This window comes from Papio anubis, chromosome 11 (genome assembly GCF_008728515.1).
Source record: "Papio anubis isolate 15944 chromosome 11, Panubis1.0, whole genome shotgun sequence".
NCBI classification, from domain to species: domain Eukaryota; kingdom Metazoa; phylum Chordata; class Mammalia; order Primates; family Cercopithecidae; genus Papio; species Papio anubis.
This window is the reverse complement of record NC_044986.1, coordinates 1427064-1453635: the sequence shown is the minus strand read 5'-3', so window position 1 is coordinate 1453635 and position 26572 is coordinate 1427064. Positions and strand designations below refer to the sequence as shown.

General features: G+C 48.7%; 1 protein-coding gene and 1 pseudogene across 8 annotated transcripts in view; both read left to right on the top strand.

The window, feature by feature from the left end:
* Positions 1 to 6631: 6631 nt before the first annotated feature.
* Positions 6632 to 7300, top strand: LOC101012288 (annotated as a pseudogene). Its single transcript, XR_004177169.1, has one exon. The product of XR_004177169.1 is annotated as a 60S ribosomal protein L19 pseudogene (transcript).
* Positions 7301 to 11967: 4667 nt separating this feature from the next.
* Positions 11968 to 26572, top strand: part of PPP2R2D (protein phosphatase 2 regulatory subunit Bdelta) — a 50672-nt gene continuing 36067 nt past the window's right edge. For all 7 annotated transcript variants that reach the window (XM_009215652.2, XM_009215653.2, XM_021943867.2 and 4 more), the window contains exons 1-2: positions 11968 to 12468; positions 12551 to 12643. Coding sequence is in view for 4 of the 7 variants with exons in the window: in XM_021943867.2 (XP_021799559.1) it covers positions 12462 to 12468; positions 12551 to 12643 (100 nt within the window). In the remaining 3 variants the exon portion in view is untranslated. The remainder of the gene's footprint in view (positions 12469 to 12550; positions 12644 to 26572) is intronic.

Genomic DNA, 26572 nt, shown 5'->3' with positions numbered 1-26572 from the left:
TGTGGTAAGTGTAAAATAGATCATAGACCTGTGTGTAAAATGCAAAACTATAAAACTCCCCCAAGATTACACAGAAGAATATGTCAGTGATTTCTGATTTGGAGATGAGTTTTTAGATATAACGCCAAAGGCATAATCCACAAAAAAAAATATGATAAGTTGGACTTCATTAGAATTAAATATTTCTGCTCCATGAAAGACAATGTTAAGAGAATGAAAAGACAAGCCACGTACTGGAAAAGAATTTGCAAAACACATACCACATTGCCCAGGCTGGTCTCAAACTCCTGGGATCAAGCAATCCTCCTGCCTCAGCTTCCCAAAGTGCTGGGACTACAGGTGTGAACCACCATGCTCAGCCGTGAAATGGTTTTATATGATACTATAATAATGAATACGTGACATGATGCATTTGTGAAAACTCATGAAACCATACAACACCAAGAGTGGCCCCTAATGTACACTATGAACTTTAGTTAATGACAAGATATCAATAATAGCACTTCATCAATAGTAGTAAATGTCAATAATTACTAGTTACACTAGTACGAAACATGACTAATAGCAGAATTTGTATCTGTGTGTGGAGGAAGGGAGTATGTGTAAACTCTCTGTACCATCTGCTCAATTTTCTGTAAACCTAAAGCTTCTCTAGAAAATAAAGTCGGCCGGGTGCGGTGGCTCAAGCCTGTAATCCCAGCACTTTGGGAGGCCGAGATGGGCGGATCACGAGGTCAGGAGATCGAGACCATCCTGGCTAACACGGTGAAACCCCGTCTCTACTAAGAAATACAAAAAACTAGCCAGGCCAGGTGGCGGGCGCCTGTAGTCCCAGCTACTCGGGAGGCTGAGGCCGGAGAATGGCGTGAACCCGGGGGGCGGAGCTTGCAGTGAGCTGAGATCCGGCCACTGCACTCCAGCCTGGGCTACAGAGCGAGACTCCGTCTCAAAAAAAAAAAAAAAAAAAAAAAAAGAAAAGAAAGTCTATTAAAAGTCTATTAATTTTAAAAAGCAATTAGGAGCCAGACATGGTGGCGCACACCTGTAGTCTGAGCTACTTGGGAAGCTGAGGCAGGAGGAACACTTGAGGCCAGGAGTTCAAGGCTGCAGTAAGCTATGATCATCCCACTGCACTTCAGCCGGGGTGACAGAGCAAGACTCCATCTCTAAAACAAAATAAAAATCATTATCTGAAAAATTAAAAAGCAATTAGGGTATCATCTTGGTTTAAACAATGTCAACAACCTTTACCCTAGATTCATACTAGTATATTCACAATTCTAAGGTCCACATGTGGGTTCCCTTGCCTGGAGTAACTAAAATCCCAGACGTGCTCTAAGATCCTGTCAACTCCCTCTTGGGAAAAGCACCATCCGCTCAGAAGTCATCACCGCCTTCTCCTTTGTTTGAAGCCACATGAGTAAATCTCTAACGGTGGGATGATTGTACTGCAAGGCTCACATATGCATGGAGGAGGGTGACATGCAGGTCTTTCCCATTCTTTCTGCAGCCATCCATGTGGTCGTTGTGCCCCTGTATCACTCCCATGCTCCCTATCAGGCCCAGGACACTTGGGGAGGCCTCAGGGAGCAGGTGCTAAAGTGGCCTCCCCACTGAACAAAGCAAGTGTGCTGGTGAGACACACATCCAGTGTGTTTGCCTTTCTCAGTCTGCAAACATCAGGCGACAAGCATGGCACCATTCTACAACTTGGTTTAGGGTTCATATCAGGCCCGGGCTCTGTCAAATCTGTGTAAACGCACTGGTTTGAGGTCCCGTCCCTCTTTCTCTCTGTTGGTGTCTCGCAGGGGAGGGCTCTGGCTCTCCGTTGGCAGGCGTCTACACTGGTGTCTCTCAGACCCACAACTACCCTCCCAACCCTCGGCCAACACCTTTCTTCACCCTCTGGTGGGGGCCCCTCATGATATACAAGACCTCTTCCAGGGCCTACACTGCTTTTTTACATACACAGAGACACACAGAGAGACAGACGCAGAGACGGACACACGAAGAGACAGAGACACACACACACACACGCAGAGACAGAGACACAGAGACAGACACACACAGACACACACACAGACACACACATAGACACACCTACAGAACAGACCGCACAGACAGACAGACACAGAGATGAACCTACCACCACGAACCTGAACACACAGAGACAGACACACAGAGACACACAGAGACAGACACACAGACAGACAGACACAGAGATAGACACACACAGACCACAGACACGCACTGAACCTGAACCACCACAGGGCAGAACACACACAGAGACACACACATGCCCACACACAGAGACACACACAGAGATATACGCACAGACACACACACAGAGACAAACACACAGAGAGACATACACACACACAGAAACAGAGACATACAGAGACAGAGACACACACAGAGACACACACAGTAGATACCAGAGACAGATGCCTCACAGAGACAGGCACACGCCCCAGCAATATGGACACAGACACACACAGGCATGCTGAGCTCAGTCCTCACCCATACAGGGAGAGCAGGAGCTCCTCCACGCCCTTCAGGCACACTCTGGGGCGACTTGGTGCCCTGCAGCTACATCCTCTTCCTGAGGAGAGCCCAAGGCCTCTGCTGAGGCCACTGCTCCAAGGGTCCTAAAGAGGCTGCTTGGCCCCCAGCCCCCATATTCTCCAACTTCCCTGGGGATGCATATTCATTCTCTGTGGCTGCTCTAGCTAGTGACCAAAATTTAGTGGCTTAAAACAGCACAAAGTTCTCGTACGATTCTGCAGGTCAAAAATCTCAAAGCAACCTCACGGGTCTGAAATCAGGGCTGGTGCCTTCTGGAGGATCCAGGGGAGCCGCCAGCCCTCGCCTCTCCCACCGTGACCAGCCCGCCAGCCTCTGCTTCTGAGTCACCTCTCCTCCCTCTCCAGCCCTCCTGCCCGCTCTGCGACTCCCCCAGGCCACCCGGTCTCCCAGGATCCTTCACTCAATCACGTCGGCACAGTCCCTGTGCTCCAGAGGCTGCAGTCACAGGTCCTAGGGGTTAGGACGTGGATGTCCTTCAGGGGCCGTTCTCCAGCTGACCACAGGTGCCAGTGTCCCCGGCCCCGCAGGGTGCGACACTTGTGGCAGGCTGGCTTCTCCTCCGAGGCCCCCCTCTAGCTGTCCTCTCAGACATCTGCTCAGACATCCAATCCAGAGACTCAGGGACGGAGAGCTGGCACACGGGGCAAGGAGCCTTCCACATTTTTCTGTCTTACACCTGTACTTCAGCTCGTAGTCTTAAATTGAACAGTGAAGCCTTTGAGAGTGTGTCCCCTGCTTCCGTTCGGAGGGCCACACCTAGAAGAAAAGGAGCTGCTCCACCCAATGGGAGGAGTCCAGGGAAAGATAAGGGGACAGGGTTCGGTTCCCCACAAATCTAGTCCCCTCCAGCTACCTGGGAAAGGACCTGAGGAATACATGCCTCTGCCTCTGCCTTTGCAAGGTGAGCTCCAAGGGCCACGCTGCCAGGCACTCTGGGCTTAACCTTCTGCACAGAAGATAAGAACACCAAATTCTGGGAAGGTGGGAGTCCTTCCTGGTGGCTGGGCTTAGAAGGAAGCTGGGAACCGGAGAGAAGGCCTTCGTAGAAACTGTAGGGAGGCTGCTCCAAGAGCAACCGGGAGAAATCCGAGGGGAGAGAGCAGAGCCTACGGCAGCCACGCATGTGGAGAAGACTGGAAATCCTTGAAAAAGAGAGCTATTGGGAGGAAGGGCTAAGGAGTTCACACGACACGCTCCCCTGGCCAATCTGCAAAAGTCAAGGACGGTGGGTCAGAAGCGGCCCCTCCAGCCACGGCACAGGATCCACTGTGTGTTCCCCGCAGCACCGGTGAAGGAATCAGCCACAGAAGCTGGGTGGAAAATCCCGCCCCACAACCATCCTCTTGTCCCCAAGCACGACGATCCCAGGAGGCGGTGACCAGAGGGCTCAGCTTCCAGGTCACTGCATGAGGGTGTCCTTCTTGCCAGGCAGAGCCAGTGCTGAGGCTCCCGCTGTGGCCTCCCTGTACCTCGGAGCATGGAGTCTGGAGCATAAAAGCCCCTGCACTGCTCCACGTTTAATAACATCCAGACTCGAGGTTATGAGCCCCAGCCTCAAGGTTAGAACTTACCTGAAGCTGGGCTTCGATTCTTGGTGATTGTGAAGCCTTAAGCAAATTATTTAATCCCTCTGAGCTTCAGTTTCATCATCTGAAAAAACAAGATGACAATACTTAGCTCATAGAGCTTATTAAGCATTAAATGAGATGCATGCGAAGTGTTCAGTGCTGTTCTGGACACTTGGGCTGTGTCCACGGTGCCGCTAAGAGCAGGTCGACCCCTCTTCATACCTGCACCTGCCAGCTGCTCAGATGGTGGCCCCTGCTGAATAAAGCAGGGGCAATTAGTAGTGGTCAGCTCATACCCGGCTACGGTGTCAGCATGTCAACATGAATCGATGATTGAACCAGACACCGCGGCTCAAAGATAGCAGGGACGGCAAGATGAGTGAGTATATGAAACTGCATGTATTTCTGCACGTACACGCACTTGCTTTCTTTCCCTGCCAAAGCACATTACCGCAATCTTAACGGCTTACAACACCTATTTATTCTCTCACAGTCCCTTAGGTCAGAAGGCCGGGCAGTTTGCCTGACTGGTCTTCTGCTTAGGGTGGCGGGAGCCTGAACTCAAGATGACAGCAGGGCCGCGCCCCTTTCCGGAGGCTCTCGGAGTGAATCTCCTTCCAGACTCTTCCAGGCTGTTGTCTGAATGCTGTTGGTTTGGTCAGATTCCCGTCTTCATGCCGGCTCTCAGTCAGGGGCTAGTCTTGGCTCCCGGAGGCGGCCCAGGTTCACACTCACGCCTTCCACGCAGCCCTCCAGCACCTGCAGGCCAGGTCCCTCGTGTGCTCTGACGCGCTCTGACTCTCCTTTCTGCTGCATTTCTGACTGCGGCGGAGAAAGTGCTCTGCTTCGAAACGTTCACAGGATTAGATTGGGCCCGCGAGGATGATCCAGGATAATCTGCCGAGGTTAAATCCTGGAACTTTAAGCCCATCTGCAAAGTGCCTTTAGCCACGCAATGTGACATAGCCACAGGCTGGCTCTGGGGATTGGGGCATGGACATTTGGAGGGTCATCATTCTGCGGACCACACACGTGCACACATCTCTCTTGTTCCTGGAACCCTGATGTTCTCTCCACCACATTCCATTCAGCATGTAGAGAATTTTTGTTGTTGTTGTTTGAAACAAGGAAGGAGTGCAGAGGAAGACAGGGGACAGGCAGATGCCCCCAGGCCAGAGAAGAAAGGCCCAGGAGACAGGAGAAGGTGACTGTGGGGTTTTCCTTCTCAATTCACAACACAGGGCTAGTCACAGCCTTCCGTCCATCCCTCTCTTCCCACCTCCCTTTCTTTTTTCTGTTCCTTCATTTCTTCCTACCTTTCTTCCATTCCCTCAGCCTGTGACAAAAATATGAGGATCAGATCCTTTCTGGCAGGAGGAAAGAAGGAACAGAATGATGGGATGACGTCTAATGCCTTGCTGGGCTCCAGCAGTACGAGGCAGCCACGTATCAAAAGTCAGAGACACAAACCAGCATGTGCCCCTCTCTCCACAGAGTCCCGGTGCAGGTCCTCCTGCCGCTGCTTCCCAGCCAGCCCACAGGCCGGGCAGACAGGGTGCCTCCTCCTCCTATTAGCAAAACTTCTAAATGTGGTTTATTTTCCACAGAAAGATTGCACATCCTACCAATAGGCTACATCTATGATAACACTGAGATTGCTATTAAGTCTGAACTTAAAAATAATAAACATTTGGCATTTTTGAATAATATTTAGTAGTTGAAATCTAAATAAATCTAAATTATTTCAGTCTGGGTGTGGTGACTCATGCCTGTAATCCCAGCACTTTGGGAGGCCAAGGCAGATGGATCACTTGAGATCAGGAGTTCAAGACCAGCCTGGTCAACATGGTAAAACCCCATCTCTAATAAAAATACAAAAATTAGCCGGGCATGGTGACACACACCTGTAATCCCAGCTGCTCAGGAGACTGAGCCCAGGAGGCAGAGTTTGCAGTGAGCCAAGATTGCACCACTGCACTCCAGTCTGGGCGACAGAGCAAGACTTTGTCTCAAAAAAATAAAAGTAAAGGCCGGGCCAGTGGCTCACGCCTGTAATCCCAGCACTTTGGGAGGCTGAGAAGGGTGAATCACGAGGTCAGGAGACAGAGACCATCCTGGCCAACATGGTAAAATCCTGTCTCTACTAAAAATACAAAAAATAGCTGAGCGTGGTGGCACGCACCTGTAGTTCCCAGCTACTCCAGAGGTTGAGGCAGGAGAATTGCTTAAACCAGGGAGTCGGAGGTTGCAGTGAGCCGAGATTGCGCCATTGCACTCCAGCCTGGTGACAGAGTGAGACTCCGTCGGAAAAAAAGAAAGAAAGAAAATTAAATAAAAAATATTTTTAAATAAAGGTATTTGGGGGAAGTGTGATTTGCAGACTCTTTAGATATAAATTCCTTTATAGACTTGGAGAAAATGTATGTTAAGTTAGACTTTAAAACAACCCATTTGAGCTCTTTCCTTTCGCTGCTGCAGCCACAGCCATGAGAATGCTCAGGCTTCAGAAGAGGCTCGCTGCTCGTGTCCTCCGCTGTGGGAAGAAGAAGGCCTGGTTGGACCCCAAGGAGACCAATGAACTCGTCAATGCCAACTCCCGTCAGCAGATCCAGAAGCTGATCAAAGATGGGCTGATCATCCACAAGCCAGTGACTGTCCATTCCCGGCTCAAGGCCGGAAAAGCACCTTGGCCCGCTGGAAGGGCAGGCCCATAGGCATTGGTAAGCAAAAGGGTACAGCCAATGCCCGAATGCCAAGACGGTCACGTGGATGAGGAGAATGAGGATCCTGCGCTGGCTGCTCAGGAGAGACCGGGAATTGAGGAAGATTGAACACCACGTGGTTCACAGCCCGTACCTGAAGGAGCAGGGGAATGTGTTCACAAACAAGCGGATTCTCATGGAACACAGCCACAGGCTGATGGCAGACAAGGCCCGCAAGAAGCTCCTGGCTGACCAGGCTGAGGCCCGCAGGTCTAAGACCAAGGAAGCACGCAAGCGCCGTGAAGAGCACCTGCAGGCCAAGAAGGAGGAGATCTTCATGACTTTGTCCAAGGAGGAAGACACCAAGCAATAAAAGCTCCCCCTTTGTCTGTACATACTGGCCTCTGTGATTGCATAGATCAGCCATTAAAATAAAACAATCCGTTAAAAAAACATCCATTTTATGTAGGTACCATTCACGTACAATAAATGGGTCCACTTTAAGTTTCTAGTTCAATGAGTCTTGACAACCACACACGCTATGTAACAGCTGCCGCCATCAGAACGCAGAACGCTTCCACCAACCCAGGGAGTTCCTTCCCGCTCTCTCCAGTCAATCCCCCCACCCTCGTGCCTCACGCCTTTTTTCTTTGTTTTTTGAGATGGAGTCTTGCTCTGTCGCCCAGGCTGGAGTGCAGTGGCGCGATCGTGGCTCACTGCAACCTCCGCCTCCCGAGTTCAAGTGATTCTCCTGCCTCAGCCTCCTGAGTAGCTGGGATTACAGGTGTGCTCCACCACGCCTGGCTGATTTTTGTATTTTTAGTAGAGACGGGGTTTCACCATGTTGGCCAGGCTGGTCTCAAACTCCTGACCTCGTGATCCACCCACCTCAGCCTCCCAAAGTACAGGGATTACAAGCGTGAGCCACTGCGCCTGGCCCCACGCCATTTTTTAAATCCCTATAGAGCAGTTTCGCCTGTTCTTGAACTTCAGGATTCTTCAGAGAAACCGTGTATGGAATGAGCTTTATTTTCAGGAACTTGCTCACACGATTGTGGAGGCTGACGAGTCCAAAAACAGAGGGTACATAGGGTGAGCAGGGCAGGCCAGCAGGCGAGAAGCTCAGGCAAGGGCTGATGCAGGAGGCTGGAGGCAGAATTTGTTCTCCAAGAAACCTCAGTATTTGTTCTGAAGGCCTTTGATTAACTGGATGATGCTCACTCAAATTATTATCAAGGGTAATCTCCTTTTCTCAAAGTCAACTGACTGTGGGTGTTAACCACATCCACAAAACATGCTCATGGCAATGGTTGGCTTAGTTTTGATGAAATAACTACATACTATACCCTCGCTATATTGACACATGAGGCAAAGTATGGTAAAACAAAGGGGTGCATGCAGCTTGCACGCCTCCGTGTCCGGTTCCTTTCATTTTCATAATATTTCGGGGACTATTTGGGACTGCTGTTCGTATCAGTAGTAGCTCATGCCTTTTTGTTACTGAATAGTACTGCCTTCTTTGATGACAACAGGCTAGATTCTAATATATACCAAGCGTTTTCAATTCAGTTGTGAGAATTTTAAAAAATAAAATTGCTGTCAATACTCAGAAACTTGTAAACACCAATTAGAATCCAAACACAAAAATTCATTGAGCTATTATTAGGTTGGCACAAAAGTAATTGTGGTTTAGCCAAACATTTTAAGTTTTTAGCATCATCAGAAGAATAGTTAAAAATCTCTTGCTGGTCAGCTGATGCACAGTGGAATGCAGGGAAGGCAGCCCACCAGTCTCAGAAATATGTTACTTTTGTGGCTACATCTTGTTTTTACAGTTTAATGGTAGCTAATTAACCAGAAAATATATTCTAAACAAAAACTAATTATCTTGTCATCACTTCAAAAGACATATTTAATACACATTAAAGCAATTACATATGAACTAAAAATCCTATGTCCCCCACTGGCTGAACAAACCCCCGCTGTGGCCAGGGGGACCCCAGGAAAACCTTAACACTGAGGCTATAATGGGGGATGGGAAGTCAGACAGGCCTGATACCCCCTCCCTTTTGTGGTTTAGACACAACAGACCAGCGTTAACGTTAAGCTAGAGACCGTAAGACTGACAGAATGGACTCTGTGGCAGTAAGATGCCAAATTATAAACAGGGCCTAAGGCTGTGCTAGGGGAGGGTGAAGCCACACACGGCACACTTACAGAGAAAAGGACGTTCCCACTGCTGTCGGGTTGCCTTCCCTCCAGCAGCTAACTAAGCACTGGCCTCGAGATGAGCAACCTTAAGCAACTGCAGCTCCACCAGCCATTAAGTGACCCCCAGTCCTGCTCCAGGAGCCGTAACTACAGCTTTCATTGGACAGAAGACTGTAACTTTCTCCTCATAAGAAAATGCTGACCTGGGACCGGTTCTGGCCGGTTTACAGAGGCTGCACATCTGCATGCCTTCTGTCCTGAAAAGACCTCTGGAGGTACAGGGCCTAGTCGTAAGTTATTTATTTATTTATTTATTTATTTATTTATTGACAGAGTCATGCTCTGTCGCCCAGGCTGGATTGTAATGACACAGTCTCAGCTCACTGCAACCTCCGCTTCCCAGGTTCGAGGGATTCTCCTGCCTCAGTCTCCCAAGTAGCCAGGACTACAGACACATGCCACCACACCTGGCTAATTTCTGTACTTTTAGTAGAGAGGGGGTTTCGCCATGTTGACCAGGCTGATCTCGAACTCCTGACCTCAGGTTATCTGCCAGCCTTGGCCTCCCAAAGTGCTGGGATTACAGTCGTAATATATTCAAAGGTTTAGTCTGCCCCACAGAGTGAGATTGGGTCCGTGTTACACAATACGCATGTGTCAGGACCCCCTTCCTGAGTATTCATAGCTCCTCCCAAAGCCTGTTGACTATGTATGTTTAGCCAACCTGTTCAGCGTAGAGCTTCTGCCCCAATCCCTCCTCCTTCGAAGAGCCATCTCCCATCTTGGCCTGGGGGATGGCCACCTTGCTGGCTGTAACCATGTATAAGAAATAAAGTTCCTCTTTTTCCAAATGTATAAATTGTCGGGTTTTTATAAGAGGGATCTGGTCATTAACCCACTTTTTCAAGTGCCTTCCTGGGCAGATAGGCTAAATCTACATTTTAAAAAGGAGATTACAGCCCGATTTTTCTGCTCTTCTCCTCAACAGAGAAGTAGGTATTCACTGCCTCCAGTTCCCCTCCTGCCACTGTCCCCAGAGCCCTCTGCAAACTTGTCATTCCATAGTCACTGCTCCATCCAAGTCAGTAATGGCCTCCCAGTCACTACAACCAAATGGTCTATCCTGTATACTCATCACACAGCATCACAGAGCAGCCACTCCCTCCCGTCTTCAATGGGTCCTGAAGTGGGTTCTCCAGGAGCCCACCTCGCAGGCTGATCGCTCATCCTCCACATCCTCACCCCTTCAGGGTTCTGTCCTTGGTCCTGTCCCCCATCTGTCCTCCCTCCTGGGGTGACCTTACCCAGTTTCCTGACTTGAAACTCTAAGTGCTCTCACCTTGATGCTCTGGCTCTGACTTCCCTGTGTGCTCCAGGTTTGTCTGTGCAACAGCGCTATGTGTTGACAGCGAACCTCTGGTCGGGCTGCACCGCCCCCACCCAGATGGGCCTTTTGCAGCCCTTCTGTTGCAGAAACTCCATCCTTCCAGGTGCTCAGACCACCCGAGAGCAGTCATTCCTAAGTCCCTGCATTCTCTCACACCACATCTTTTCCATCAGCGAATCCCAGAGCCTCTGCTGTCAAAGTGCTTTTCTCTGAAATCTAACTGGTTCTCACCATCCAATCCCACGTTCACCACTCTATCCTCATCCCCATGCCTGGTCAGCCCAGCTGGCCACTTGATTGGTCTCCCTGCTTCCTCTCTTGGGGTCCCCACAGGCTATTCTCAGCAGAGCATCCACGGTGGCTCTGTGAAAGCCCCAGTCCATCACGATCCTCTTCTGTTCATGAGCCCATCTCACTCAGAATTCAAGTCCCCTAAATGGCCTGCCCACCGTCCATCCTCCTCCACTTACCTCCCTGCCTTGACCCCAACCCCTGGCCTCCCCTCCACTCACTCTGCACCCATGCGGCTTCCGGCTGCCTCCTGCCCATGCCAGGCATGGCCCTCCTTCCTGTCCTGGCACTTGGTAGTCTCTCCTCCTGGCCAAGCTTTCCTAGACGTCTGCATGCTTACTCGTTATCCCTGAGTCTTCTCCAGTCACCCCCCTGCAAGATTCCAACTCTCTCCATACACGTTTCCTTCTTCTCTGATTTTTCTCTCCAGCTCCGACTGGAGTGGACGAATGTTCTTGATTTGCAGCGACTGTCTTTTAGTGGTGCAATACCATCAGCGCCCACTGCAGCTATACTGAAAGAAGCTCTGATTCCGGACATCAATCCCATAGGGACAGTCTCCCTGATGATAGCTCGACTTCACATTTTTCAACTTTACGATGGGTAGCTTGGGTATTAGATGCATTTTTGACTCAGGAAGGGCTTATTGGCGGGGAGGGTAGCCCCACTGCAAGTCGAGGAGCACCCGTAATCGCTCAGTATGCCAGAGAAAACCACCCGCAAATGAAGAAACGATCGGCCCTGTTTCCCCAAGACTGCACTGGGAGCTCCGAGAACCTGTAAGGTAGCCATCTGGTGAGCAACGGTGCGCTACGAAAGGGAGGTGGACGGGGTTGGGAGACCGAGGCAGGCAGACGGCTCGAGCCCAGGAGTTCGAGACCAGCCTGAGCAACATAGACCCCCGTCTCTACAAAAAATTAAAAAATTCGCGAGCCTGGCAGCGCGTGCCTGTGCTCGCAGCTACTTCCGAGGTGAAGCAGTAGGATGGATTGAGCCCAGGAGGTCGAGACTTTAGAGAGCCGAGATGGCGCCCCTACACTTCGGCTCGGGGTACCGAGCGAGACACCGCGCCGGGGGCAGTGGGCGGGAGGTAGGGCTCAGGTGCGGCGCGCTCAGGTGAGGACGGCCCACATGCCCGCCCACCGCCGCCAAGCGCGCCCTCCATTGGCGGTTCGGTGGAGAACCCACGCTCCCATTGGCCGAAGCGGGATGGGGGCGTGTCCGGCCCAGCGGCGCCCTGAAGGCGTGCCCGGCCGCAGTCCAGGCCCGCCCGGAGTTCCCGGAAAGTAGGGGCGTTCGGCGGCGCTAGTCTTCAGGGGAGCGCCGGGCGCACACCGGACCACTGCGGGAGGCCTAGCGCGGAGGGCCGAGGACTCGGCCTGCGCCCGCCGACCCCAGCTACCCTCCGCAGTCGCCCAGGCGTCCCTTCCCCCCAAAGCCGAGCGGCGCCGGGCCCAGGGCCGGGGTCGGCAGGCGCAGGCGCATTGGACGCCCCCGGCATCCCCCGCGTCCCGCCCCGTCCGCTGCCTGTCCGAGGAGGCGGAGGGCGATGACGTCATCGAGCGGGGCGACGGGCATTGGGCGCCATTTTGAAAAGGGAAAAAAATCCCTCCCTGGCGGCGGCGGCGGCGGCCGGGGCTGAGCGCTCGGCTGTAGCGGCGCGGAGGCCGTCTCCCTGGTCCGCCGCGGTCCCCGCCCGTCCCGCCGCCGGCTGCCATGGCAGGTGAGGGGCCTGCGCGGGCCGGCGGGGGCCGCGGGGGCGGGCGGGGGCCGCGGCCGGCCTGACCGCCCCGTTGTGTTTGCAGGAGCCGGAGGCGGCGGCTGCCCCGCGGGCAGCAACGACTTCCAGTGGTGCTTCTCGCAGGTCAAGGGGGCCATCGACGAGGACGTGGCCGAAGGTGAGGCCCGCGCCGCGCCCCGCCCCGCCCCGGGACCTTCGCGGGCAGCCCCCAGGCCGACCGCGGCCTCCGGTCCCCAAGCGCCCGAGGAAGGCAGGCAGGAGGATGGGGGCCGGGCGGGGCAGGGGCCAGGGGCCGGGCTGGGGTCCGTGGTGGGGGACCGTCGTGGGGTGGCCGTCGTCTGTCCGCTGTCCTGGCCCGCGGGGCACGGGCGGAGGCGCCGGGCCCGCGGCGGGGCTTATGTAAGTCACCAAGGTCACGGGCGGCCGGGCCCTCCGAACCCAGCGCCCGGGGCTGCCTCCTGCCCGGGGCGGAACCGTGGAGACCGCGGCGGAGTCGGGGACGGGAACGGAGTCCAGATTCTGCGCTCAGGCAGCGCGGCACAATGGCCCGGAGGATGGGAACGCGCCTAGGGCTGGGTCGGGGCCTCGGCCCCCACCCGGCTCTGCGTTTCCTCGCCGGTGCGCTCTTGAGCAAGCTGGTTGCCTCGGTTTGTCCACCCTTAACAAGAGAGCTGGACGCCCTGATTGTTAAGGTCTGCTTTCTGAGGTTCTAAAATCCTTGAATTTTACTGTGAAGTATTGCTCCTTTCTCTTGATATATTTTGAAGTCTCTACTCCAGATTTTAATCTTGAACTTTATGGTATTACTGGAAGTTCGCTGGTCTTTTCCTTAAATCATACCCTTAAATTGGTCCAGGCGCAAAGTTTTAGGGTGGTAGGAGGAAACTGGGGAGTGCCTCCCGCTTCAGCTTCCCATGAAGCTTGCATGTCACCCTCGAGTGAAAAAGCTGTGTAGCTTTCCTTCTTCACCGTTGAATGGAGAACTTGGTCGAGTCTTAGAAGTTTGATTAATATTTCAGATTTAGAGCCATAGTGACTTTTTTGTTGTTCATATATCTTACTGAACATTGTAAACCTTTAACCTTTTCTTAAAAATGATTTGTGTTTGCACCAAATACACCTTCCCTGCCTCAAGTTACTAGAAGCCCCTTGTCAGACATTGTGTTCACTTCCCTCCATCTCAGCCCCTCCCATGACATTTTACTCCCTCTTCCCTACCCTGTACCTCTCCCTGGCAGTGTCTGGTTTGGAGCATGACCCCTGAGGACATCTGGAAATTCTGAGCCCCCTGGCACAAACAGGGCCTAGGTTATTAAGCAGGTGAAACTGCGCTCTAAGAAATGCATAATGTATACTGTTTGAGATTAAAACTAGGTACATTTTATGTGATGTAAAAAGTTTATTGATTTTATTTATTTAAAATACGTGATCTTTTTTTGTTTGATTTTGTATATGCCAAGCAAGTTTGAAGTGTGACTTCTATCGCAAGTAAAGCAAAACTTGTTTGGGAGTAAGGAAGGTGAGAGGGCTTAATGCCTTCCTTAATTTCTGTTTTTTTTTTTTTTTTTAACTCTTACTTTCTGTTTTGGAGACAGGGTCTCACTTTGTAGCTCAGGCTGGATGGAGTGCAATGGCGTGATCTGGGCTCACTGCAACCTCTGCCTCATAGGCTCATAGGCCCATCTGAGCCTCTGGAGTAGCTAGGACCACAGACATGCACGCGCCACCACACCAGGCTAATTTTTGTATTGTCGTAGAGGATTTCACCATGTTGCCCAGGCTGGTCTGAACTCCTGGGCTCAAGTGGTCTGCCCACATCATTCTCCCAAGGTGCTGAGATTACAGGCGTGAGTGACCACACCTGCTTCGTTTCTTTACTTGAAAAAAAAAAAAAATGATAAACTGAATGAATTAAAATTTAAGTATAACTAAAGTAGTGTATTTTAACTGTGAATTTACACATGTGAAAATAGCATTCTTTCTTTAAAAAAAAATTCTTGGGCCAGGTATCGTGGCTCATGCCTATAATTGCAGCACTTTGGGAGGCCAAGGTGGACAGATCACTTGAGGTCAGGAGTTTGAGACCATCCTGGCCAACATAGTGAAACCTCGTCTCTTTTAAAAATACAAAAGTTAGCTGGGCGTGGTGGTGCATGCCTGTAATCCCAGCTACTTGGGAGGCTGAGGCAGGAGAATCACTTGAACCCAGGTGGTGGAGGTTGCAGTGAGTGGAGATGGCGCCACTGCACTCCAGCCTGGGCAATAGAACAAGGCTCCATCTCAAAAAAAAAAAAAAAAAAAAAAACTTGACAAATACTTTGTTCTCTGAATTAAACTGATGGGAACTTTTTGCAGTTTTAAATCCCTATTTTAAGTTAAATTTTGAGTAAATCCAAAAGTTTGGTATTTTGAGTTGTCGTGGTTTATTTTTTGTAATATTGTTTTGTGGTAATTATCCACACGTTTTGGTTATTGTAGGTATTCACAGCTTTCTATTTTAATCCATGTATGCTTTGGCCATAGTAACCCATCCAGATTAACACATTTATAACTCACCATCGATTTGTCCCATAGTTGTGATACTGTTGGTTTGTATGAAGACCACACAGTCAGTGATGATGAAGGGAAGTGTAGTCGTTGGTCACCAGTGATTGCTGAGCAGCAAGAATCGAGAAGCTGGTCATGCCCAACGCAGCCTTGAGGGAGAGATGTTGGTGAGAGATAAGAGATGGGTGGCCGGGTGTTGTGGCTCACACCTGTAATCCCAGCACTTTGGGAGGCTGAGGTGGGTGGATCACTTGAGGTCAGGAGTTTGAGACTATCCTGGCCAACATGGCGAAACCCCGTCTCTACTAAAAATACAAAAATTAGCCAGATGTGGTGACACCCACCTGTAGTTCCAGGAGACTGAGGCAGGAGAATCACTTAAACCCGGGAGGTGGAGGTTGCAGTGAGCCGAGATTGTGCCATTGCACTCCATCCTGGGCGTCAGAGTGAGACTCCATCTCAAAACAAACAAACAAAAAAAATAGAGATGGGCAGTTCACAGGGGTTTTTATTGTGCACTGCTGCGCAGGCTGTAGAACTTAAGGTATAGCGGATTTTATTTGTTTAGATTTGTGGCTCGTGAGGCATTTTGTTCTTGAAGGCTCTGTTCTGGGCCTGGTTCAGCTCTGTAGAGCTCTACTGTAGCCCTGCACTCTGGCCGTCTTTCTGCCCTCTCTACAATGGGTAAGGAGAAAGGGCCTTAGAGATTGAGGCCTGGGTCCTCTCCTGACTTCAGTGGGGTGGTGCCCAGGGCACAGGAGGTGGCGCAGAGGTAAGAGCAGGCACTCCTGACTTTGGAGGTCATGAAGTGAGTAACATAGGAAAAGCCTTAGGTTTTTGCTTTGATTTCTGTCTTGTTTCTAAAACTAATAATTTTGGGCTGTGGGTCAGAATCATAAGCTCTGATGAAAGTGATGGCCTGTGTAAAATTTGATGCCCCCCCAATTTTTTTTTTTTTTTTTTTTTTTAGAGAATTGGGTTTAGCTGTGGGTCAGGTCATTTTGCTAAGAGTCATGATCCCACTGGGTAATCAGACTTCTCATCCCCTGCAAGTAGGAGTAGAGCTGAGCTCACAAGGAAGTTATCAAGTGTCCTGCTGGTAAGCAGGTGTATGGGCAGCAGTCAGTGGTGACTTGCCTCTCCTGCCCTTTCTGGAAGGTGAGACTAGGTGAGTTCGTATGCTGAGGTGACCACGAGTTAAAATAGTAAAACCAGGGGGCTTCCGGCAGGAAGCGAGGAGAAGAGCTGTTTGTTAGCTTCTATCTCCACAGTGTTTCGATTCTAAATGGTGGTTCCCTTGGAAATTAACTGTTGTGCAGATTTTTTCTGCATGTTATGGAGTCACCTTCACCCAGCCCCTGCTCCCTCTCCTGGAACGTACTCATTCAGCGTGTGATGTGTTCTGCAGTGTCACATGGTACTTCATCCTTTGCTTCTCTCTCTGGTAGACTGTGAGCTCCTCAAGCTTGAAGGCTGGGTGTCCCCCTTCCCACCCCAGCCCTTGTAGAGGACCCGGCACGAAGGTCATGATAGGTAACCGTTGCTGAGTGGTCATTCTCTGCTAGAGATTGCGCGCAATGCTTTTCCCACGTCAGTTAATCTTCACACAACCCAAGAAGGAGGAACTATTGTTCTTCCCAGTCTCAGATGCAGAATCCAAGGTGTGGGAGCAATGAACTTGGGTTACAAAGCGAGTATATGGCAGGGCCAGGGTTTGAAGCCGTGCCGACTGGCCGCAGAGCTGTGGAGTTCTGTATTGCTTCAGTGACCATTTGCAGCCAGCACAGTACTGACGAAGCTGCATTGTGGCATGTGGCCGTCCAGTCTTGGGACGGAGCTGTTCTAAAGCTCGGTAAAAATCTTACCACCAAGAATCGTATGGAAATGTTTTTGAAGGCAAATGAAAATGGAATGCCTTTAAAGGAAGTGCGTATCAAAACGATAGAACGTTAGTAACAAGGATTCAAGAATAGCATCGCTTTCCAACCAATTCTCAAACTATTTGAAGAGTAGATCTCACAGAGACAGTAAGTGAGTGAAACACCTGCGTGTCAAGCAAGTGCTGCGGTACCTTTGCCTGCGACGTCACTTTGCACATGACTGTGACCTGCTTACCTGCAGGGAAGCTTTGGGTCTTGCTCCTTTGTATGTTACACTAATTGCTGCTGTGGAGAAACCATGGGGAGGGGTTGGGGGAGGAGAGTCTTATATCGAACCCAGTTTTATGTAACTTTATAGCTTGATAACAGCTGGTTCCTTCTCAGAATTTGTAGTTTTAAGTGTATTGAGTTTTTGTTGATTTTGCTTTAATCAGTTTCTTAATCCATGATTTATTGCTTTGAATTAGACATTAACCTGTTTCTCAAGAGACACACTAAACAAAATTGAAGGTTTGTTTGCTTAAGTCAAGCTTGAATCTGGCTAGTTGTGTAAGTAACATGGATATCTGGTTAATCTGGTAGGATAGCCTTTCCAAGGGGTTTACATTGGTACTTTGAAAGAAACATTTGAGGCCGGGCGCGGTGGCTCAAGCCTGTAATCCCAGCACTTTGGGAGGCCGAGGCGGGTGGATCACGAGGTCAGGAGATCAAGACCATCCTGGCTAACATGGTGAAACCCCGTCTCTACTAAAAATACAAAAAACTAGCCGGGCGTGGTGGCAGGCGCCTGTAGTCCCAGCTACTCGGAGGCTGAGGCAGGAGAATGGCGTGAACCTGGGAGGCGGAGCTTGCAGTGAGCCGAGATCGCGCCACTGCACTCCAGCCTGGGTGACACAGCGCGAGACTCCGTCTCAAAAAAAAAAAAAAAAAAAAAAAAAAAAAAGGAAACATTTGAAGTCACAAAAAGGTAACAAAACTCAAGGTAACTTGAGCATCAGTACCAGAAAGTTACTGTGTTTTCATTGAATGTAAGATAATGTCTGGTTTGGTGGCTCACGACTGTAATCTCAGCACTTCAGGAGGCCAAGGTGGGAGAGGATCCCTTGAGCCCAGCAATTCGAGACCAGCCTGGGCAACATCGTGAGATGTTGTCTCTACAAAAAAAAAAAAAAAGAAGTTTAAAACATTTGCCAGGTATGGTGGTGCACACCTGTAGTCCCGGCTACTCAGGAGGCTGAGGTGGGGGAACCACTCGAGCCCGGGAGGGAGAGGCTTCAGTGAGCTATGATTGCAGCACTGCACTCCAGCCTGGGCAGTAGAGTGAGACCTTGTCTCAGAAAAAAAGAAAAAATATGTAATATGTAATATATATAACATATAAAATATGTATTATGTATTATATAACATATCTGTAATATGTATTATGTATTATATATAACATATAAAATATGTATTATGTATTATATGTATGTTATATATGATGTGTATTGTATATTATATATGTCTGAAATTAAGTATATCTTTTACATATAATCTTTTATAATATCTTTTATATGTGTATATATAAAATCTACATCTAACTTTGGAAATACTAAGATGTAGGGAAATGCACTGAGAATCAATGAAATATGGTATTGGTGAATGCAAAACTTGTCTGTCATATTTATTGATTTCTTCTGTGTGTAGAAAATGGGCGTTTAGTATTTATCATTGATTTTTTTTTTTTTTGGTCTTGAAGGGACATGGTGTTTGCTTATTTGAGTTATTCCTGGTTTGATTTCTGTATTCCATTGTAGAATTTTCATTTACTTAATATTTACATCTGTGTCATTAAAGAGAACTTTTCAGGAAAGCATCCTCTGGGGAAGGCCGTCAAACAAGCAGTCAGTCTAGTAACATTTTGCGGTTTGACTTAGAGAGTTTCATAGGAAGCCTCTGTCTTTAGGAAATCAGTTGTGTGCCTTACGATTCACAGACTCATCATGCTTAGTACAGCCAAATCTTAATGCTCTGGAGGCTGGCCTGGTCATAGGTACGTCGTGAAGTTAAGTTTGCAAGATACATGGTGGTACTGAGTCATAGCTGGTGATTTTCCATATTCCCTGATTTTAAGCAGTCTGCTGTTCTGATGGGAAGTTCCAGGTTGGGTCTGTGTCTGCTGTTTTCAGCTCTGAGGGCCCCTTCCTGAGCCTCAGCTCGCTTATCTAGAAGTTAAATCGGAAGATTTTTGTTAAGATCAAACAATGTGCAGTGCTTTTATAACTTGAAAAATGCTTTTCAAGTGTTAGATACAACTGTTAATTCTTTTGTATTTTAAGGTATTGGGGCTTGGTTTTAGCTATATTTAAACACAAAACACAAAAATAGTTTCTTGTTTTTCTTCACCTGCTTCATCTCCACCTGCCCAGATCCCTTCCACTGGACCTGGCCTCTTAATGTTTCCATTATTATTCAGTGATTATTGCCATCCCTTGATCTTTGCCTCTGTTTCTTTCTCTCCCTAAAGTATTCTTTTTGCTTCCTCTTCACTCCCTAAGCCCTGTTGATCCTTCTAAATCCATCTCCAATCCCCCTTGGCGAGTCCCTGCTCCAGCTCCCCTCAGCATTCAGTGTCGTCTTAGACTTCCTTTCACTCCCTATTCCGTGTTGTTTAGCAATTGGCTGTGTCCTGCTTGTGGTTCCCTAATTTTATCACATGTATCATTAGGCTTGTCTCTCCCACTGGATGTCACTCAGTGTATGGAATGTCACTATACTACTAGGTGATAGAGAGGCATTGTGAATGTGGAATTTGGTACACATCCCTTTTCCCCCTCTTCAGGCTTTGTGTTAACTTGGCAAGTTACTTACTGTCTCTTTTCTCATCTGTAAAACGGGTACTATTACTTGTGACCGTTGCAGGGTTGCTATGAAGATTCCAGAAAATGTATGGAAAGTTCTGGCAAACACACACGTAACTGGTAACTGTTTAGAGGCTGTTGTCTTAAGAGACCCTCTTGCGTAGGAGAATAGCTGGCTCGCTCTCTCCAGGGAGCCAGTTTAAGAAAAATGAAGGGTAATGCAGGGGCCAGCTTTCAGCCTGGCACGTCTGAAAAGTTCACAACAGTGTACCAAGGGGCTGCTAGTGCTGGCTGTTGGAAATAGAAATGCGGTTCTTGCCTTCAGGAAGTTCTGTTCGGACACAGACAAGCAGGTGGGTCCTGCACCATGGCTGGGCCAGGGCACATTGAGGCAATGTGAAGAAGTACCCAATACACAGGCTTGGGTCGGGAGTGGAGGGGAGGACATCAGGGTATAAGAAGAGGGAGGAAGGGAAGGGGAGAAGAAGGTTCCAGGTGGAGAGGGCTTGGTGTGGAGGTTGGACAGAGCATGGTATGTTCTGAGAAGTCAGTGCTTGGCATGGTCTGACTTCTGGCAGAGAAGGAAGTGGCTGTGATGAGCAAGAGGCTGGCTGGGGCTGGGTGATGATGAATAAAGGACTTGAATACTGTGCTGAGGACTCGGAGTGATTGTGAGCTTTTCAGATCCTAAGCGGAGGAGTGACATCAACTTTGTTTTTAACAAGGTCACTCTGCCCTTTGGAGAATGGATGGTGGTGGATAAGAATGGAGGTAGGAAGTTACTGCAATAAAGGTTGGGAAAGTTGGCTTACTCTAGTTCCAGGGTGGAGAAGCTTCTTTGTAAAGGGCCAAATGGTAAGTATTTTAGACTTTGAGGCCATACTGTCCCTGTTGCAACTACCGAATTCAGCTCTGCCTTTAGCAGGAAGACAGCCATAGACCCTGCAGAGATGGATGGGTGTGGCTCTGTGCCCTGCTTCCACACGAGTGTGCCTACAGAAACAGGCAGCTGGCCAGATGTCGCCCAGGTTGTGGTTTGCTAACCTCTGCCCTAGAGTTGGTTCGCAAAGTCTATTGGTGCTGGAATACTTTTATGTTCTTAATAGTTCTACTCAGGATCCAGAGAGCCTTTGTGCTGGTTATAGCTGTTGACGTTTTCTATATTTGAAATTAAAAGAGAACAACTTAAAATATTTATTTTACTTTAAAATAATCTACTACATGTTAACATTTTTAGTGAGAAACAACTTTTCAAAAACAAATTGAGCGAGAAGAACAGTGTTTTTTTACACTTTTGCACACTTTTAAAATATGTGGCTTAAGAGGTGATGGCTGGATTCTCAGAACTGCTTCTGCATTCAGTGTGTTCCAGTTACTTTATTGAAATGTGTAAAGAAAATGTGGCCTGACGCTTCCATGTGGGCAGAGGAGGGGTCATCCCGGAGGCTCTTCGCGATGCACCATAACTCGCCAGGTGGCAGCTTGAGTGTGCTGGCCCTGTGGGGTCAGTGGCGTTTCTGTCCTCTCTTCTGTCAGAACCCTCCGTGTGGGGTCAGTGGCGTTTCTGTCCTCTCTTCCATCAGAACCGGCCCTGTGGGGTCAGCGACATTTCTGTGCTCTCTTCCGTCAGAACCTGAGGTCTGTCTTGTGCTCAGAGTGGGTCTTTTGCTCATGGACATGATTTGGTTACCATCACATGGGGGTCGTTCGGAAATGTTGTTACATAGAGTTCTTTTTTTTTTCTAAATGTTAACACATTCCATTATATAAAATTGAAGAAAATCGTATTTTTTAATGTCACCACTGACCTCATCAGAAGAGAAAGTGAGAAACTGTCTAATTAGCAGTGGTAGATAAAAGTTTTCCAAAATTCTAATTTTCTGTTGAAAGCTTGGATTTTATCATTGGTAACAAATACCGTCAGTTATTTTCTGTGAAAGGAGAGGCTCACTGTGTTCATTTTCAAGTAAATTTCTGCCATATACCAAACTCTTAATAAGCCAAAGTTGGTCAGTTTTTTCAAATAAAAATGGCATTCCATGAAAAAAAGGGCTAGTTCAGTTTGTGTGGGACTGTGGAATGTGTATTTGGTCTTCACTAGTACACACCTCCTAAAATCATTGGGCTCTTCAGTGGTGTCTTTTGGGAATGAGTTGGCTAAGGGCTGGCAACCCCTGGGTAACTTCACAACGGGGGCTGGTCAGGTCACCAGAAAGACTAGGCAGGATTAGAGGGTTGGGACTTTCAGCCCTAATCCCCAACCTTGGGGAGTGGTGAGGGGGAGCTGAAGGTTAAGCTGATCACCAGTGGCCAGTGATTTAAACAGTCTTGCCTATGTATGGGCTGGGTTTGAAGATAGCTTCCAGATGTTTCTGTAGGGGGACCCGCCCGAAGAGGGCATGGGAGCTCTGCATCTCAGCCCCCATCCCTCGCCCTATGCATCGCCTCCGTTTGCATCGCCTCCATGTCCTTTGTGGTAGCCTTTATAATAAACCGCTAAATTAAAGTGTTTCCCTGAGATGTGTGTGCTCAGTCGGGGTTGTGGACACTCTGATTGATAGCGAGTTAGTCAGAAGCACAAGTAACACAACGTGAGGCTTGCCTTTGGCTTTCGAAGTGGGGGGCAGTCTCATGGGACAGAGCACTCAACCTGTGGGATCTGATGCTTTCTCCCAGCGTCAAGATCTAATGGAATCAGGGGACCCCGGCCGGTGTGCGGCTGCAGAATCGATTGCTTCCTTGCTGATGGGAGAGGTCCCCACACATCCGGTGTCTTAAGTGTGCTATGAGGATGTGATGGGAGAAACTCAATTTTGTGTTTTATTTTTCAACACAAACAACTACTGTGTGCTTTTTCTTGGGACAGTTGTACTTGGGGATGCATCAAAAGTTCTTTTGTGGCACATTTTATCACAGGGTTGGAATTACATAAAGTGGAGAATTATTTTAACTGTTCATCAGGGAATAAGCTAAGCAAAACTGGCCTTTTTCCTTTTTCTTTCCCTTTTTCCCTGCCTGTGTAGGGTGTGGAAAGGAGAGCTTGGGGCTGCTGCCACAGATCGTGCTGAGCCGCCAGCAGCTCCACCTGCCCTTGGCTTTGCTCATCCGTGGAAATGACAACAGCATGAAAACGGCAGATGACGTACAAGGATTATGATGAAAATAGTCTCGACCTCATGGACCCTCTGAGAGGTTCTTGAGGACCGTTGCATCCTCAGAGGCCCACAGACCACCCTTTGAGAACTGCTGCTTGAATGCCAGCCGTTAGCAGTAGGAGTGAAGGACAGGGCAGACCTCAGGGTTCACTGTCCTCTCTCCTCTTTACCAGACTGTACTGGTTTTGTCTCACAATACAAAAATAGAGTGTTTATTATTTAAAGAAAATCAAATGATAGAACAGCTGAGAACAGCTGGATCAAGAGCACAGAGCGCAAGTTCCTCTTCATCCCACTGCTGTCCTGGAGCCTTCCTCAGAACCCACTGCTCTTAACTGTATCTTTGTAGATCATTTTCTATGTGTTTATGTGTTTGTTTATATTTTAAAACCTAGTTTGTGTATCGGCAATCTTTTTTAATCCACAAATGTGGAACGTTTTTGTAGACGTTGAATAAGATTTTCTGTATTAGTCAATATTGTTTTTTGCTATTTCTTTTCCTTTCCTTTCCTTTTTTGGAAATAGGGTCTTACTTCTCTGCCACCCAGGCTGGAGTGCAGTGGTACAATCAGAGCTCACTGCAGCCTGATCAGGCTCAAGCAGTCCTTTCCCTACTTAGCCTCCCGAGTAGCTGGAACTATAGGTGTGCACTGCCATGCCCAGCTTTTTTCTATTTCTTTGTAGAGACAGGGTTTTGCTCTGTTGCCCAGGATGGTCTTGAACTCCTGGACTCAAGTGATCCTCCCACCTCGGCCTCCCAAACTGCTGGGAATACAGGCATGAGCCATGGCATGCAGCCGCCACTTGCCTTTTTTCATTAAGAGTCTATAATTGGAGATCTTACAGTGAACCGGGCTTTCTGCTCAGCCATACTCGAGCTCATTTGACCCCCGGCCGCAGCCCCTTGAGATGTAAGTACTACTGTGTTGCCTTCATCATATACATGAGATGATCGAGTATCAGGAGGATGAAGTTACTTGGTGAAGGTCTCAGAGTTAATCGGTGCTATACCCATTATTTGCACGCAGACGTTCTGAGTCCAGAGCCCATACTTAAATTTTTAACCAGGCTGCCTTTTTATGTGGCTCATTTCATCCTTTTTGATGTCTGCATAGTATTCCCTTACCTATTTAGTCCAGTGTTTCTAATGACAGTGCGGGAGAGTCTCATCCTTCTGCCCTTCCTGGGTGGCAGACGCCCAGGAGTGGGGATGCGCTGTCAGAGGCCATGCACATTCGTTGACTGTTTCTCTTCTGTGAATTGCTTTGGTCACATCTTTTGTCCATTTTTCTACTGAACTTAAAAAAGTCAGTCTGTAAAAGTGGGTTTGTTTGTTTGTTTGTTTGTGATGGGATCTCGCTTCGTCAGCCGGGCTGGAGTGCAGTGGTGCAATCTTGGCTCACTGCATCCTCCGCCTCCCAGGTTCAAACAGTTCTCCTGCCTCAGCCTCGTGAGGCGTGATTACAGGCATGCCACCATGCCCGGCCAATTTTTTTTTTTTTTTTTTTTTTTTAAATTTTTAGTAGAGATGGGGTTTCACCATGTTGGCCAGGCTGGTATCGAACTCCTATGCTCAAGTGATCCGCCCACTTCGGCCTCCCAAAGTGCTGGGATTACAGTTGTGAGCCACCGCACCCAGCTTGTAGAAGTTCTTTATATGTTACGAATATTAGTATTCTGAGTTTTTAAAAATTATTGACCTTGACTTTTAATTCTTCTGCCCCCATTCCACACTCTCCTCTCCAAGTACAGTTGAATTTATTATCCATGTGTCTTTGACTAGGTTTTTTTATTGCTGTTGCTACTCTGGAAATGAAGAAAAAGAGCTGAGATCCATGTTTGAGTCAGTAGTGGGGTGAAAGAGGAGTAATGAGTGGGACAAAAGGCGATTGGTGAATTGAACTTAAATACGTCATGCGAGGCTTAATGATGGGGGTGGATATTTTCTGAGCAATGCGTCGTTAGGCCATTTTGCCATGCGAGCGTCTGAGAGTACACTTACCAAGCCCAGGTGGTAGGGCTCACTCCGTTACAGGCCTCCATTATTATCTCATGGGACTGCCATGGCAGATGTGGACTGTCAGGAGTTCAGAGCTCAGAGGCAGGGGCAACCACGAAAACAGGCAATCCTGGAGTAGTCACAGAAGTCTTGCTAATGATGTTAGATACCTGAGAGCATGAAACATACTTGAGCTTATTCCAGAGATGATAAAACCACAACTAAAATAGGAATGCAGCCGTGTGAAGACACAGGCTGTGCTGATCTTTTCTGCATTGTGCGCAGCACCTGGCACTGCACCGGTACACAGGAAGTGCTTTTAGGAGTCCTTGGGTGAGTCACCACACCTGCCCGAAAGAGGCAGTCAGTTCTCTGATAATTAGCAACATTTGAGTGAAAAAAACAATAGGTCTGCATGTTTAACCACATCTAATGGCTGATTTGTTTTAAATGGGTGTTGAGTAAAAGAGTTAACATAAATCATCATAGCAATGGCATTAATGAGCGAAGATACGACCGGCCTCACACCTGTAATCCCAGCACTTTGGGAGGCCAAGGCAGGAGGATCCCTTGAGCCCAGTAGGTTAAGGCTGCTGTGAGCTGTGATCACGCCACTGCATTCCAGCCTGGGAACAGAGTAGACCCTGTCTCAAATAAAATAAGCAAAGACATTCTAATTAAAGCAACAGTAATGTTCCATTTTTCCTAGTCATTTCTGGAAAGCGTGTATACTCATTTTTTGGAGGGTAATTTGACATTTCTCTCTCAAACTTAACACAAGGGTTAGGACCCGAAGGTTCCACTTGTAGGAATCCTACAGGAAATAGGCCAGCATTTCCGAAAGATGTGCACTGCAGCAATACAATGTTGAAAACGCTAAATGCCTAAAAGTAGTGAGGCGGTTAAATGTGTTAGAACACACACTTTGTGGAGTGAGAGTGTTCTGTGCCCCTCGGAGAGCAGTCTGGGTTGGGCGAAAAACAGCAGCTTTTGCAGAAGAACAGTGACCCCATCCGAAGCTGAGTGTGGTCGTAAATGCTGCTCTGGAAAGCAGATATCCAGGGGCAACATCGGGGTGCCTGGGGGAAGGAGGGGGTCACGTCTGCACTGAACAGAGACTTTGCCTTTTGTTCTGCACATTTCTTTTTTTTTTTGAGACGGAGTCTCGCGCTGTGTCACCCAGGCTGGAGTGCAGTGGCGCGATCTCGGCTCACTGCAAGCTCCGCCTCCCAGGTTCACGCCATTCTCCTGCCTCAGCCTCCGAGTAGCTGGGACTACAGGCGCCCGCCACCACGCCCGGCTAGTTTTTTGTATTTTTAGTAGAGACGGGGTTTCACCATGTTAGCCAGGATGGTCTCGATCTCCTGACCTCGTGATCCACCCGCCTCGGCCTCCCAAAGTGCTGGGATTACAGGCTTGAGCCACCGCGCCCGGCCTTGTTCTGCACATTTCTGTATCATTTTATGTTCCACACTAAGAATGCATTGTTTTGTAGATATAAGGAGAAAAGTGCCCTTAAGAAAAGGTAAAGAGGGAGTTCTAGCAACTCGAAGGAGGAAGGTTTTTCCATCCGTGCACCTCTAATAATGACTCAGCACTGCTTATCACCCCACCTTCTGTTGTGCTCCGGTTTTCTGGAATTTTAACTGTTTTAGGCTGCCATTT